Genomic DNA, 16,272 nt, shown 5'->3' with positions numbered 1-16,272 from the left:
TTTTCTAATATATTTTTGTACTTTTTATGGTGCTGTTTTGGACGTAACAAACACAAAAAAACTTCAACAATGTACCCTGAAAACATCACCCAGAAATGTAAAGATAAGTTTGTGTTTAATCTTTGGCTAGCCTTAGACCAGTAGCTGTGTGTGTTGGGAGAACCAATGGCAGTATTAATGGAATGAGTGTTTGTTGGTGCAGAATGGCCGAGTCAATCCAGTGACGGTTGGTTACCCAGTGTCACCAGGTTGTATAACTGATCGCACAGCATGGTTTTGCTGTGGCTGTGATAAGCACACACATTTCTGTGGCAGACTCCTCTGGGCTCTGCATGGTCTAAATGTCTTAATGTCTTTTACCCCTCACCCTCTTCATGGCCCAGAACAGTGGCCTGGTCTGAGTGAGTAACAGTGTTAGTAAGTCAGGGAGGGAAAGTGGAGATCCATTGTGTGGAATTTGCTGCAGTCAGGCTTTGTGAGGCGCTCAGTCTCTGCAGCATTATGGAATGCAAAGCCAGAAATCCCCAAAGCTTCGCTCATTTGCACAGGGAGATTGGGCCCAAGATAGTTGTTGAAAGGAACTATACTGGCCCCTTATGCCCCTTTCACACCAACGCGGTTCCCGTTCTAGCTCCGTGCTTGCGCTCTTCTGGTTCGGAACTGTTTTTTTTTCTCACGGGACTCACTCCTCAGTTTATACAATGTTTTGTTTCAATTAATGTATCATTTAGTTACAAATATGTGATATATCTGAACATCCAATGAATGTCAATCTAACTGGGTTTTGATAGATAACATATTTATTTTTCTTCTCTCAATAATTTTCATTCTTCTTTTCAAACTATTGCTCGTTTATACATTTTAAGAATGGCGTTTATCTTTTTTGAGAATGAGTTCTTATTTTATTTCATTTATTTGGGTCTACAACAGATGATCCAAATGTTAATGTCAGTAAATGTGTACTAACAGAGGCACCCCCGTTTGTGAATAAAAACGGGGACAGAGCTGCTGTCAGACTCTCAGACTCAGCTGTGTGGCGTCATCACAAACGGACGTCGCTTCAGGTGACGCTCCGGAGGAAAGGACGTCCCATTGCTCTTAAAACTCATTTCCCTGCTTCTTCTCCCTTCTCGTGGTAAAGACGCAAGTGAGGGACGCAAGGATTGAATTTAAGAGAAGTGAGATGCAGCTATGGGATGTACTTTCCAGAAAACCATCGCAGCCATGTTTGGAGGTCCTGGTTCCTCCAACCAAGCGAAGAGCCGACCATGGATTGTTAAACTAAGAATGACTCACGCACGCCTGAGAGTACTTGGCAAGCTCACTTGGGCATGTGTCACAAAGCCAAATGATTCCCCTGACTAGAGAGAAATGAGAGTAGGTCCACATATGGATCTCAGATGCTGGTTGAATTGGGCAGCAGCCAGGTTCACTCGTCTTCCTGGCTCAGACTCAAATGTAGAGAAACATCTTCTAAAATGTCCCCTTGCAGCTACAGTCCTCATCTGAAAAGTCTGGAGTCATAGCATATGTGTTTGCTTTGTAAATACAAAGATCAGTACAAACTTAAAATATGGTAAATGCTATGGTTGCATATGTGCACATCATTGTCAGTGCCAAATACTTTTTGCTCCAGTACTTTGAGAATGGTTCAATATTTAGGACGGCCACTTTAGTAAATTGTTTTCTAAACAGTTAGACAATTTATACATAAAAGCAAAGTCCTGTCAGATTAGCAACAAACTTTTAAAACATATTGATCCTAACACAAACCTTCAACAGCTCCAGTGCTAATGTTCAGAACTATGACACATCCTAATTCTTAATCTATCGTTAACCCATTGACTGTTTTAGGTTTATTGGTACATGCCTTGCTTTGTGCTGATGTTGAGGTTTATCAATTTAGTTACAGTCACACCATTATGTGCAGGTTGGGTGGACGCACAATGTTGTTCCCATTAACCAGTTCAATTTGGTACAGCTATCTGCTTTTGGTGGTTCAACTGGACATGTTTTCTGGTTTCTGCAGGTTTTCACTTTATTTTTTCCCGATTACCATTACTGTGTTGTGCCAGTTAAGTTAAGAAGAAATCCTTTAGTCACCTAATGTTTAGCGATCGTTCATTTCAAAAGCCAACAAAGCTAAATACAAAGCAGCTTATCAAGCTGGATATAAGTTGGTTATTAACATGGATTTATGTTGGTTTTCTCAGACTGCATTATGAACTACAATTTGTATCACAGCAGTGTGGGAATGGCTGCTGATTAATGTGTGCTGTTTATGAGCTGCGACTTCATAAGAAATGTATACTTGTTGAGTTGTCTGACAACAAATGAGAACTTTATGCATCTATATTTTAGCTGCAATAAAGAGAGCACCAGGGGACTGAACATTATACCTCAGCAGAGTAACCAGCTGCGTGAGAAATCCAGTCACAGCCGGGAATTGTGGGGCAGCAAAGTTATAAAGACAACTTTCTATCCTCCGTAGCTGATTGATTACCTGTTAAGCTCCGATCCTGTTTTCCAGGTCTCAGGCTCGAAAATGACATTCCCAGAACAAATGACCATATCTTCCCTTCTAAAAGGGTTAAATTAATAATCTTTTTTCTCAAAGCAATGATAAACCTGTGAGTTGGATGTAGAAGAGTCAGAATCAATATAGATTTTTTTTTATTTTAAAGTAAATTCAGATTGAACATAGTAAAGAAATGTAAATTATTGTGTCCGTCCAAAAAATAAAACATTACTTATAGTGAAAACCACCCTTGAATGATGGGATAGTAGACTAAAAGCTTTAGGAATCCAAACTATAACATATAATAAGTACCCTGTATCAAGGTTGATGCAACACAAGTGAAATTTTACCTTTTTAGAGAGATTTAGCACTTCTGGTGTCATTTTGGGTGGATTTGACCTATCTTGGTCGATTTTGATGATTGACATCTCTTTTGAACCGTTATGGGCCAATGGAATCGAGGGGAAGTTCCACACACACGTTACCAAATAAGGAGTGAGAGTGATGCGTAGCCAAAACAGGAAGCTGTCATACACTCTGGAAGCTATCATTAGCAGCTAATATGAAAACTCCGTTTTTGACATAAAAATTGAATTATGGATTATCAATAATTTTTTCAAAGTGACAGACACATTGGATTAACCTATGGATTAACCTTCAGCCGCGTTTTTCTCATTTTAATGCTATTGAACACAACTTTTGATCAGAATAACAGCAAAAGGTGAGCATATCTCGTGTTTTGCTACCTAAAGCTACGTCGTGTATTGTCTGTTTTTGCTTCCCCTGTCGCAAGTTCTGAATGCTCAGTGATGATACTTATATTTATAGAATATGTGGAATCTCAGCTTGCTAGCTAAGCTTGTTTGTGCAGATCCGATAAGTATATCGATCGATGTATACCTAGAGTTCTGTGCTAAGTGTGTTAGCATTTTCTCGCTCAGGGCTAATTTATACGCTTCTTGTGAGACTTGTGTTTTTGTTTCGGTAAAAATGGTTCATATAATCAGTTAGCTGAGTTTCTTCCTGTTAAGTGAGTATGACACATTAATAGTTTATTACATTTTAAGAAGCCCTGAGACACAGTTTCGTGAAACGGGGGGAAAAGCTTAACAGGTTGCACAGCTGTTGTCATTGAACTGTATTTATGTTGATTTTACAGAAATCAGAGGATGCCCTAAAACTGAAATAATGTTTCAGCTGTGCTGCCTGTCTCAGACATTACCAGATGTTAGCTTGGCCGTGATGCAACTTTTTGTTGTTTGTGCCAAGCAAATAGGCGAAGAATAAAATATTTCTATATTTTCCAGCAAATACAGCATTTCAAAATGTAGATGGTTTGATGTGTAAATATTCTGAGTAGAGTTGCTTGCATGTCAAATGGATATGGTAAGATGTTGACCAATAAGTACCAACCTTTTCCTGTGATGGGCAGTACACTGTCCCTAAATCACCTCAGTGTTAGCTCTGAGTGTTAGCGAGGCTTGCTAATGTAAACAAAAACGAGATTACGTCCAAAACACGTCAGGCATTGTTTCTGATAGCAATTTTCTGTGGGTCCGCCGCTGATTTGACGTCAGATCGGCAGCAAATCTGTATCCACTCGTTGTACCCCTTTTTAAAAGATTTGGACACGGAGGAAAAGAGAGAGGGTTTTATTTTCTGACGCTGCGTGAGTTCCCCGACGCACCGGGGACACATATTTATGTATTAAAGACATCACAAAGTGCATTTTGCATGATAGGTCCCCTTTAAGTAATATACAAATTAGTCTATCAGCCCCTGTACAGGGTAGTTACCCTTCCTTTTTACAGTTTCCTTTGGCGCTGTGCCATCAGAACACATGGGAGTTAACAGACTCATTTGATGTCTTTGAAAAAATGTCCAGCAATCTGTGCACATTTTTTGTGACAACAGGCGAGCTGTCTCTGGGGACTCTCTGAACTATTTCCTGAGGAATTTCCCATAAATGCCTCAACTACTCAATGTCCTCTATACATACTGCTGCTTTTCTCTAGTTCCTTGATGATAAACCATCACAAAAGAGCTTCATAGACCATCTTGTTCAACTGAAAAACATTAGTCATCGCTTCCAGTTTAATTCTAGTGAAACAATTGTGGATGTTAGCGACAGCTGCATTTATAATATATAGAATAGAATTGGGAGGGATGAAACCCTCTTTAATGGTCACACATGCAGAGCACACAAAGTGTCATTTGTTCTCTGCATTTAACCCATCCTAGCACCAGGAGTCTAGTACTAGGAGCAGTGGGCAGCTAGTGTACAGCAATGGGAGTGAGGGGGGAAGGGGGATGTCCGGTGCCTTGCTCAAGGGCACCACGGCAGGGCAGGAGGTGAACTGGGACCTCTCCAAGTAGCAGTCCACACTCCATATTTTATGTCTGATCAGGGACTTGATTGAACCGGTGACTCGACAGCTCCCAGTCCAAGCCCCTACTGACTCAGCCATTGCCGGACAAAGGGGACCTATCATGCAAAATGCACTTTTTGATGTCTTTTATACATAAATATGTGTCCCCGGTGTGTCAGGGAACTCAAGCAGCGTCAGAAAATAAAACCCTCTCTCTTTTCCTCCGTACCCAAATCTCTAAAAACGGGGGTACAACGGAGCTGATCCAGATTTGCGTCCGATATGACGTAATATCAGAAATGTGGACCCATGGCACTATCAGAAATGTTGCTATCAGAAACAATGCCCGACTGTTTTGGACGTAATATGGTCGGTGTTTACATTAGCATCGCTAACACTCAGAGCTAACCTGCACTGGAGAGCACGTGTGTGAAGAAGCTGGATATAAAAAGGAACTCACCTTGTGGTAAACCTGAGAGAGAAAGCCTTTGAGCTCCATACTGTTTCAGAAATAATCCTTGATAATCCGTGATATGGCGTTTCATCACGGCAGTATTTAGTTTAGACCGTAGCTGCCGGGTCCCGCATGAGCTCAGCCCCCTCCTTTTTTTTTTATCAATTTCTTCTTTCTTTTTTTAAAGCTTTATACCCAAAACCAGCACTTTTGAAACAGGAAGTGAAATAGAGGGATATGAGGCATGGCTAGAATGGGTGATCTGTTTGGTATTTTGAGCAAAACACTTCATAGACATGTTTTTTATATATTTTTTATATATCTAATACCTATGCTATTGCCTAACAACAGCATGATGGGTGCACTTTAAGGTAGATCTTGTGAAATTAGTATCATTAAGCCAGCCTTATTGCTTATAGAGTGGTGCAGTGACGTATCCTAAAACCCGGAAGTAAGCTTCTTCCGATTCCCTCGACAAAAAAGAAATGCAATTTCTCCATAGGATTTTGGAAAATAGCTCGAAATAAGGCCTGTGGTTCACACACATTTAAGAGACGGATCATGTTTTGCTCAGTCGGATAATCTCCACATGTCGACCCTACTTTTATAATTTTCGAATCATAAATCTATTGATCATAAATCTATCGATTTAGATGTATGATTCGAAAATTATAAAAGTGAAAATAAATCATTGTTTGGGTTATGATGCACAGTTCTAGAGAAATAATTATTAAAACACACAGCACAGAGAGCCAGAGCTGCCATTATGTGGTCAAAAGCCACTTTTGCAAGCCCGAGAGCACTATTGGGCAATGTCATCAACCCCAATACTTCAGGACACTCAAGCTGAGGACTTGAGTCAGCTGAGCCTTTCCAAACCCTTCATGCTTTTCCTTTAAACACAGACAACACTCTGCTTGGTCTTACATAGCCTTCTCTATAAAGAAACAGGGTCATCTCAACCATTAAGTGACATACAAAGTCAAAACAACAGCAACCAACCATGACAAAAAGTTCAGTTAACAAATGATGACAATGTGAGTTTTTCAGTTTATTCTAAATGTGCTGCTCTCAGTCCATAGTGTGTGTTTGTGTATGTAGGGGACACTGGTTGAGCCAGTTCAAGGTAAAGCTAAGACCCTAGAGTATGACCCTTCATTTGACTTTAGACTTACCTCAGCAGAATTGAGAAAGAGGGCTTTCATCTCTGCACCTGAGATGGGTGCTGCTTGAACCAGCATGTAGATCCCCCTCCCCCACCCACCCTCATCTCTCTGAGCTAGAGGCAGTTTGGCAGCCCATGCCTCAGCTTGTCAGGGGAGTGCATTCTGTACCCTGGGCTTGTTGCCTCAAGAGGGGATTTTTCCTAAGGGTGCTGTACCTCTTCACCTCACAGTGATCCCCGATGTTCTTACGGAAGGCCCTCAACCCTCTCTTCACCTCAAATGTTTTTGACAGTCAATTTTACCCAATTACAGCCCTAAGTATCCTTAGTGCTCAAAGTGCATCAAACTTGCACTCCTGTTTCATCTCCCTGATTGTGAGGTTTTATTGTTTGGTCAAAGCTGTTGATTAATTTGCAAATAATAGTTTTATTTTGAAGTTACAGAAGGTGGTGCCAGAAACAACAATATAATAGCTGTTTGAAGGACGTTCCACACAAAGCATGTCAGCTACAGAAAAGCTCTTCTAGTGAAGTCTTGCACAAGCTCACAGTCTATATGAAAGGAAGTCAGCATATGAAAAAGTTGGACTCCCTCTGATTGGACCCATATGTGAAGGCTTTTACACAGTCACTGACCCATAAACATTTCACCGGCTATGAAATCAGTTGATTTGGTTATTTGGACGTCATCTTTTCAGAAATGTAAGGAGTCACCGCTGCTTTGCTTTTTGTGAATAAAGGGAAATGGACAAGATAAATACTTAGCTGTAATGTTGCAGTCAAACTGAGAATAAGACTGATCCCAGGGTTCTCATCACCCTGGTGCTGTGACAGTTTTGCACAATCACATTATGTCTGTGTGACCCGGTCTAAGATGATTTACTTTGTATGGTCATTTCCAGTGAGTGAGGCTTTCTAGAGAAAAAGGCTGATGTAGTTCTTCCTTTCTTCAGTGCAGTGATACATCTGCTTTGTGGTTCCACCCCAATGCTCCCTTTATCTCTTTGGCCAGAGGTTTTTTCAATAGACTTTCCTCTCAGGTGACATGCTCTGTCGAATAATGCTACACTTCTTTGGTGGTTGGGGGTTAAAGCAGACCTTAAAGTAGGGCTGCTCGATTATGGCAAAAATCATAATCTCGATTATTTGGGTCAATAATTGATATCAGGATTATTAAAAACAATTATCCAATTACTTTGAAAACATCAATTTATTGAAAAAAAAACGTGAACAGTATGTTTTTAACAGTTGATTACCCTGAACTTTAAGTATAATTAAACTGAAAAACCAATAAATAAAATAATCGTTTTATTTAGATTATGTTGTTTTCATAATCGTTGCAAGCCAAAATCGTAATTGCGATTAAAATACGATTAATTGAGCAGCCCTACCTTAAATACCTTGATACAAATGGTGTTTCTGCATGCACTCACTGTTAAGAGTTCTCTAAATGCCCCATGTCATCTCAATAGCTGGTTCCCCTTACAGAATATCTTATTAAAATGCGTTTAGCAAAAGGCTTAGTTGAAGATCAGATGACTTACAGCCCAAGTTCCATAAACATAACATCACTGTTCAGATGACATGTTCCAATTTCGAGTAATGCCTCGTGGGTTTAAGAATGATTTCACCTTCACAGGGATATTTGCAGTTTTAGGGTCTTTACCTCGTCAAGCTATGTCACTCTTTGGTAGACCAAGAGTGATTAGTGCCATGTCAAAGTTATTGTTATCATTACACAGCCTCTTTAAATTAAGAAGTTAAAGGAGAAAGACCCTGACAACTGCTGTCTGCTGCGACTGGCTTTGCGATTGTTATCTTTGGGGCAAATGTTATATAAATCTGCCCACATGATTAAAGCTTCACAAAGGCATTCTTGTGAAATGAGTAACGTGTCCAATTATCCTTCAGGATTATTATGTGAACGCTCTGCTGTTGACTTTAGTTAATGCAGATGTGTATTGCATGCTTTCAAAACATTTGGAGATCTTTCAAGTAAATTGTATTCATGTACAACTTTTGATACTCTCCTTAATATGAATATATGTGTCTTCTTTTCTACAGCGACCTCAGGTTCAACAAAATCAAGGATCTACAACCAGGTTCCTTCAAACGATTAAAGAACCTCAATACACTGTAAGTCTTTGTCCCTGCTCCTCTTTTTTGACGCAAATTTGTTTTCTGAATCATATTTCATTGTATAAGCATTTTGTTGTTCGTTGCATTTAATGAGACTTTTGAAATAAATTTAGACAATTTCCTTAAAACAACACTCTGCAGAATGATTGCCACTTCCCTAGAAAGACCTGTTTGTTACACACACACACACACACACACACACACACACACACACACACACACACACACACACACACACACACACACACACACAGATATAGCAGGGGAACACACACACACACACACACAGATTCTGGCTTGTTCTGCTATGGTTTCACACATGTAGGTCAGCTCGTAATCTGAGGAATTTACTTTTCCACTTCCACCCACAGAGCTATTGGTCATATGTCCGGGCTGCTACATGGTGCATTGCTAAGCTAATTAAGGACCTGTAATGTTTCAAGTGTTTGTGTTTTTCTTGGGCAACATATTAGTTTAGCAACCTTCTTAACATAAAGAACAAATGTGTGCATGTTTCAGCAATCCAGTAATAACAGTGTTTACACTGTTCAGCTGACTGCTCAAATAAATCAGACACACCTTAACATTATTAAAATGCTTTCTCCTGTGGCAGCTGCAAAGAAAGGTAGAAGAAAAAAGAAGAAGAGTAAAAATGGAATGTGTAGTATACGGTTATATACTGTATATCCATAGATAAAAAACATGAGAATCATTGCAGGTTATTAACATAGTGGTTTAGATTTAGTTTCAAAGTCAAGAAAAGTCCCTTAAGCCCGGCTTTTCCTATCAGCCAGCTATGTGGACCGCTGAGAGCTGCATATCCCCAACAGCTCTTTATGGTTTCAGTCTGCAGTTCCACGGACTGAACAACAACAACTAAAAACCATCAGTCTTTGCAGTACAGCGACATGTCCTATATGACTTTATCAAAAAGATCACAACACTTTGGGAATAACAACTCTGCACACTGCAGGTGGTTTTAAATCGCAGAGAAATATGAAACTGTGTTATAAGATGACCAACAGAACCTATACTGTGACAGACGTCGGGAGGCAATTGATTCAAATGACTTTCAATTCCATTATAATGTATTTTGCCTTAAATAGCTTTTTGCACTCCTCTCCGAATGAACCCACACAAACTGTCCATCTTGTAAAAAATATCCCTTGTTGTCTTTTCTACACAGCCTCCTCAACAACAATCATATACGAAGGATCCCCAGGGGGGCATTTGAAGATCTGGAAAACCTCAAATATCTGTAAGTTGCCTCATGTCAATGTTGTTGTGCTTTTGAGGTCAAGTGATAGAGTTTAAGAATATGTGGCAGTCCCTCTTTACTGTCAAACTTGATAGTTGGCTGTTAAAGGAGTTCACATTTGTTCCATCAACAGAAGAGGGAACATGGTGAAACATGTCTGATACTATTGTTGCAAAAAAACAACACTTATTGATGGTTACTGCTCAGACAGTATACATGTATCAGGGCAGTGTTAAAAAAATACATCAAGGAACAGTCTCCCTTTGTCAGATCCTCTGTATTTAAGTGTCTGGAAGCCGTGACCTGGAGGCAGGGTTGAGAACAGATTGTCAAGGCGTGTGTAGCCTCAAGGTTTCTGTGGGATTGCTAGTTTGCTTCCTTTGTTCGTCACTTACATTATCATCCCACAGGCTATAGTCGCGGTAAGAGCACTGTCTGTGCTCACGGTTAGATATGGACTGATTTCCCTGCCTGGAACTACGCAGTACATGCGCACAGTGCCTTGTGTTTGGTGATATTTTTGTACATTTTGAGCTCTGATTAGACAAGGCTAGGTGTCTGCATAATGGCAGATAAAGTACCATATTCAAATGAATAATATAACTACTGATCAAAGTCTGTTTGTGTGAAAGAAGTAGCAAGGCTTTACTGGATAAGAATGTCATGTATTTAAACACGGACCGCAACCATTTACCATGCTTTTTAGGTGTGACATTTTTGCCTTTTTATATAGATCAAGTCTATACTGTCTGTGGATTAAGCAAATACTCTCGCCCTGCTAGAATATAAGAACATTAGGTCATGCACACTTATTGACAAAGAAAAGGTCTGTCTCAACTTAAAGAATTTCAAATGAACTGAGGGGTCGCCTTCCGATAGTTTGACACATGGACTCTCAGGGGACAGCCCTACGTGACATACTGTTACATCACTGTCCAGGTCATATTTAGGCCGAGCATACACATGAGACAGGATCATACACAACAACTCTGAGAGAGAGAGAGAGAGTGGGGGTGAGTGGGCTTTTTACTTTTTTTCTCTACTCATTTCACCCAAACACAAACATGCGTTCCCGGCATATATCCTCCCTCTTTGTGTTGTAATTGAATCCTGTAGCTATTTTAATTACAATGGCCCTCGCAGTTAAACGTAGAGTTGATCTTAAGCCTGCACCATTGTCTCCTCTTTGTGATTAGGGTAAGGTATCCCCCCCCATCTCTCCTCTTTACTTCCTTTAAACCTTTGTAAAGTCCACTCCCTGTCATCTTTCAGGTCCTCCAAACCCTAATGGCCCGGGTGCCCCCTCCCGCTCTTCCACAGCACAGTCATACAGAGTTCAATGCACCTCTTTCTGGGAACCCTTGATTGAATAATGTATTATTATTCTGTTACCTTACATCCATCTGTAATTGTCAATTAATGCATTTACTATAAGAACACAGATTTAATACCGCATCAAATAACTTTAATTTAACTTTCTTAGTTACATACGGATCCTGTTTTAGTTTAAATGTATATCTTTTGGTTTTGTGATGTTTAATGATCAGCAGCAGTCAGGAAAAATCCTCCTGGTTCTTAAACCCCAAAACAGTGATAAAAGAAGTCACCAAAGTAAACAAATGACACACACATCAGTATGTACGGAATAGCTTGGCATGGAAATGAATTGTCATGGTAGCGTTACCAGAGACGGGCTCTAACATTGAGAAAGGCATGCAACTATAAAAAGAGGATGTTTATTTTTCCATGCGTTGCGTCACTTATACTGTGGGGAGCTCTCCATCTCTCATCGTGTCTCATCATGAGTGCAGTGTTGGAAAGTGACACAGAAATATGGGAGAGTAAAGGGCAGAGCCTTAAATCTTTGCTTTTCTAGTATCACATTTCTGTAACATGTATGATGGATGGAAAACATGCACACATCAAGGGTATTTGTCTTTCAGTGTGCTAAAATCCCATAATCGTCCTGTATATGCTGCGTATTACACAATTATTTCAAGTTTGAATGGATGATCTTATGTGATGTTAACAGCTACACATGTTCTCATGAGGTGTGCACATATCTAAATCTTTGATTTGGATTGTGTTATGTAAATGTAAACCTATACTGTTGGACTAGGGATGTCAATGAAGCAGGAAGTGTAGTATATACTTCATTAAAAACATAATCTACAGTATTCATATATGTAATTCATACCATCATAAAATGGCAGCCAGACAACTGTATTGTGATCAGATCCCCTCTACCTTCTCTTATAATAACCAGACAGAATTCAGATGATCCTGTGTGTGTGTGTGTGTGTGTGTGTGTGTGTGTGTGTGTGTGTGTGTGTGTGTGTGTGTGTGTGTGTGTGTGTGTGTGTGTGTGTGTGTGTGTGTGTGTGTGTGTGTGTGTGTGTGTGTTACTAATGTTACTGGTTATCTCTCCTTCCAGCTATTTGTACAAGAATGAAATCCAATCAATTGACAGACAAGCATTTAAGGGGCTTGTTTCTCTTGAGCAACTGTAAGTGACCAACTTCCTCGTTTACCTTTCCTTCTGCTCGGCCAACCTGCTACTCCCCACCCCTACTGTCTCCCCGTCTGTAAAACACCTCTAGCACCCCCACCCACCCCTTCCTGAGAGATTGCTAAAAAAAAAAAAAAATTCATGATCCCTGGTAAGGTCAACATTGTTGATGCATTTTACAAATATTGGCATTATTTTTGAGCTGTTATGAACGTTGTATGACATGACTGTGTGGGCCTTACACAGTTGTCATGATGTTCAGTTTTCATTACCGTGTCACTTTCCACCTCCACCCCCTGCGTGCGCCCCTCTATCTACTTTTCCACCGCCACCATGCATGCCGTGTGTGCACCCACCCTTGTATGCTGCGCTGACCCTTTTGCATGAGTCGCATGTCTTGTGGTCAGGACGGCAGATATTTGCCACCCCCATGCAAAGCCCAGAGCATGACGTCTAGCCTCGTGCTGCCAATAGTGTTGTGCTCGGTCAGAGCTCGTGCTTCAGAGCAAAGCTTGACTTGCAATGCGTGTCTCCTGCTACTGCAGAAACGTCCCTTGTGCTCCAATTTGCTGCTTTAAGTGTTTTGAGCAGCCTTTAGTGCATAATGTCTGTTAAGTCTGTGTGATGAAATGTAATTGCTTTCTGTAAGTCTTAAAACACACACAACCCTGTTCTATCTTGATACCATGCTTTCATGTTTGACAATAACAACACATTAGCAAATGTTGTTTGATGTATGAATTGTGATCATAAAATTGTACAAGATTTTTTTTACAGTTTGTCAAAAAGCCATAATTATAACTTCCATGCTTGACTTGCACCTTTTTTAGCAGATTAAAGGTTCTTGGTCTCTTTTTGGAGAGGATTACTTATTCTCTCAAACTGGATTTACAGAGCAACAGATACAAAATTCACCAAGTCAGACCACCCCCTACATCGGGGTCCATGCCTGGCAGCTGTTTTGAGTTTCCCCGCAATAATGAAGGGTTTTATATACGAGTGACAAGTTCTGAGCCCGATTGAATATGCTTGAATATTTATTCTATATCACCGCTGGAGTGTTAAGTCATATACTTCTTAGTAATAGCCCCAGCTCTCTCTGTTGTTGTTTTATCAACATGCCAGTTGGGTTGTTAGGGATCACAAAGGAACACACACACATGGTCACAACATGGATGCAAAGCAAGACATTATCTAGTTTTCTACATTTAAAACCAATTCTGATACTAACGTTATCCACATCTAAAATTGTTATAACAGCAAAACTTGATCTCAAATGTTATTGAAGGTGTAATGGAAAAAAAATGAGGATGTTAATTGAAAACTAGAGGGGTATTAAGTGGCTTTAAAATGAGCTTAGTTCTGTCTTCATTCAACCATTGTGTCTTTCTGCTAATCTGCATTGTGTTGTTTTCTGTCCAGGCTCCTTTCAACAATAGAAAACTCCCAAAGACAAAATGTTGAATGTCCAGTGCAGCTTTTCAAAATACAGAAATAAATCATCAGTTGAGATACACTTAAAGAAACAACTAAAAATGACTTTCTAGTGTTGAACACATCCAGAGGAATTTAGCATTTTATGTTACACTCTATGCTGCTTTAGTTTTTCTGTTTTGTCGCTGCAGCTGCTTTGTCTGTTGCTTTCACTGTCCAAACAAACCAATTGAGTCCTTACACTTATCGATCTGCCATCCCTTTGATTTCCCTGACATTGTATTTGTTAGCCTGTGCTTTGATTTATGTTTTCTCAGCTCAGGCTTTTTGGAGCATAACTTGTGTTTGCATTCCATGTGGTAATCGTTGTTCCTGCTTTTCACCTGTGGGCAATCTAATTTCAAACTTCAGCCATAGATTTACAGACCCTGTACATCAACTCTCCAAGATGGATGTGCAAATTCCTTCGGTCACCTTTTTTTAAACTACTTTTGAAAATGTTGAAGTGTAAGGGATAGACAGGCGAACAGAAAAAACTAGAAAACACTGTTTTTTAACAGTTTTCTAAATGATACACCTCTTAGGCTCTTCCAGGACGATGAATTTATATTTAGTCAGACAGGGATCCCTAATCCAGTTTGACTGTGCTTTGTCTATGCTCTGTTCTTCTCCAGGTACCTGCACTTCAACAACATTGAGTCATTGGAACCAGAATCATTCACTCAACTTCCAAAGCTGGAGCGACTGTAAGTTCATCCTGTCCGACTATTTCAACCTAAATGCTAAATGAAATCAACTGATTTAAAAAAGATCCAACGCAGCAAATGGGTTCACCAAGGCAACTCATAGAAACCATAAAGCAATAACTGGCGAGATGTACTTACTGTAAAATACATGAAAAATCAGGCAGGTCAAGATTCTGAACCTATACTTGGTTCCATGACGCTGGTTTGTCCCGTTTCAGCTGTGAAATTATGCAATTGTACTTTAGTGGTTTATTTGTTTAACAGATGACTTAAGACCTATGTCGGGAAATATATTGGGTTTGTGTTATTTTCTAATCATGCTGCTTCCAAAAATACTCGCATTGGGACAATCGGTCAGAGAAAAACAAACCAGGGGGGCTGAATGAGATCACAACTGTCAAGTCAGTCATGGAGTGGACTGCAGGGTCGAGGACACATCTTGGCCTCATTAAACAGGGAGCTGAGCTAATTGCAACCACAGATAGGAATGTCAATCTGAACATCATTGATTATACACTGCAGTATATCGCTTATATTGTGATGGGTTCCTCCAACTCTGCAGGACCGTTGTAACTTCAGCAATCTAAATGTACTAGATATAGAGCTTCCCCTTGGAATCTTGATATGGTCATCTTAAAGGAGCAGTGTGTAACATTTAGTGGCATCCAGCGGCGTGGTTATGAATTGAATATCGAATGCTGTATCGCAAACCCCACCTTCTGCTGATAATCTTTGGCTATCAGGTTATGTCAAAACTTAAAAGACTCTCTATCGTCAGTACTTGGTTTACCCGTTCTGAGCTACTGTAGCAACATGGTGGAGCAACATGGCCACCTGCTTATTATAAGCTAACTAAGACAAAACCATAATTAGTTTAAGGTGATTATACACAATGAAAAAAGTGTTACAAATACATCCCATTTTACAGGTCCCTGACCACAATTATACATAAACGCATGCATACAATTGTTTAAAATAGTGTAGCTGTGGTTCTTTTTTGGACCAACTGCCATTATCTTTCATATCGGAACCAGTTTACTTTTTTCCAGGAGCATATTGGGTTTCATAAAAGTTGCTCCATTTTATAAAAGAATAATAAAAGTAAGAATGTGCAGTAAAGAGATCAAATGAAAAAGTATCAAGATATTTATACAAACATAAGAAGTCGAAGTAAAGCTGTCAGCAATGCCTGCATACGTTCTGGACATGAGTTTTCTTGACAGCGTGCAGATGTGATGTCGCTTCTAAAACGTTCTACCAGATGTCTGAGGGTTGAAGAAGTCCTGTTAAATTCCTGTTTCATTATCCCTGTTTATGGGCCAGTGGCTGCCCAGTTCATCCATACTTCCCAGTCACTGAGGAGGGAAAGAAGAAGGAGAGACACCTGCAGACCAGGGGGTGAGGGAAGGAATTCCCAAATGCAAAGTCTGAGTGGCTTGTTGGGGAATATCTCCATGGTCACGGTCAAAGCAGAAGTGTCCAGTGATCATATCTGTAGATTGGTTTCTACAGCTTGGGATAGAAGATGAAATAATGCATCAAAGATTCTCCTGATCCTCTGTAGTTTAAGAATGAGAAGTTTTGGGGGGAGGTTTTGGTACAAAGCCTTACATAAACACGGAAATGTTTTGATGTCTACTTATAGCAGAACAATATAAGTCTCCGGGGTCGTCCAGTTGA

At 40.0% G+C, this 16,272-nt stretch overlaps 1 protein-coding gene across 2 annotated transcripts in view; it reads left to right on the top strand.

The window, feature by feature from the left end:
- The window catches only part of LOC117549979 (peroxidasin), a 56,583-nt gene that overhangs the window by 2,502 nt on the left and 37,809 nt on the right, over positions 1-16,272 (top strand). Inside the window, exons 2-5 of one of the 2 annotated variants that reach the window (XM_034222205.1) lie at positions 8,571-8,642; positions 9,832-9,903; positions 12,338-12,409; positions 14,521-14,592. In XM_034222205.1, the coding sequence (XP_034078096.1) occupies positions 8,571-8,642; positions 9,832-9,903; positions 12,338-12,409; positions 14,521-14,592 (288 nt within the window). The remainder of the gene's footprint in view (positions 1-8,570; positions 8,643-9,831; positions 9,904-12,337; positions 12,410-14,520; positions 14,593-16,272) is intronic. The other variant, XM_034222206.1, reaches the window with a different exon arrangement.

Source organism: Gymnodraco acuticeps, unplaced genomic scaffold, assembly GCF_902827175.1.
Source record: "Gymnodraco acuticeps unplaced genomic scaffold, fGymAcu1.1, whole genome shotgun sequence".
Taxonomy (NCBI): Eukaryota; Metazoa; Chordata; class Actinopteri; order Perciformes; family Bathydraconidae; genus Gymnodraco; species Gymnodraco acuticeps.
The sequence above is the reverse complement of the archived record's forward strand: the minus strand, read 5'-3'. Positions and strand labels throughout refer to the sequence as shown.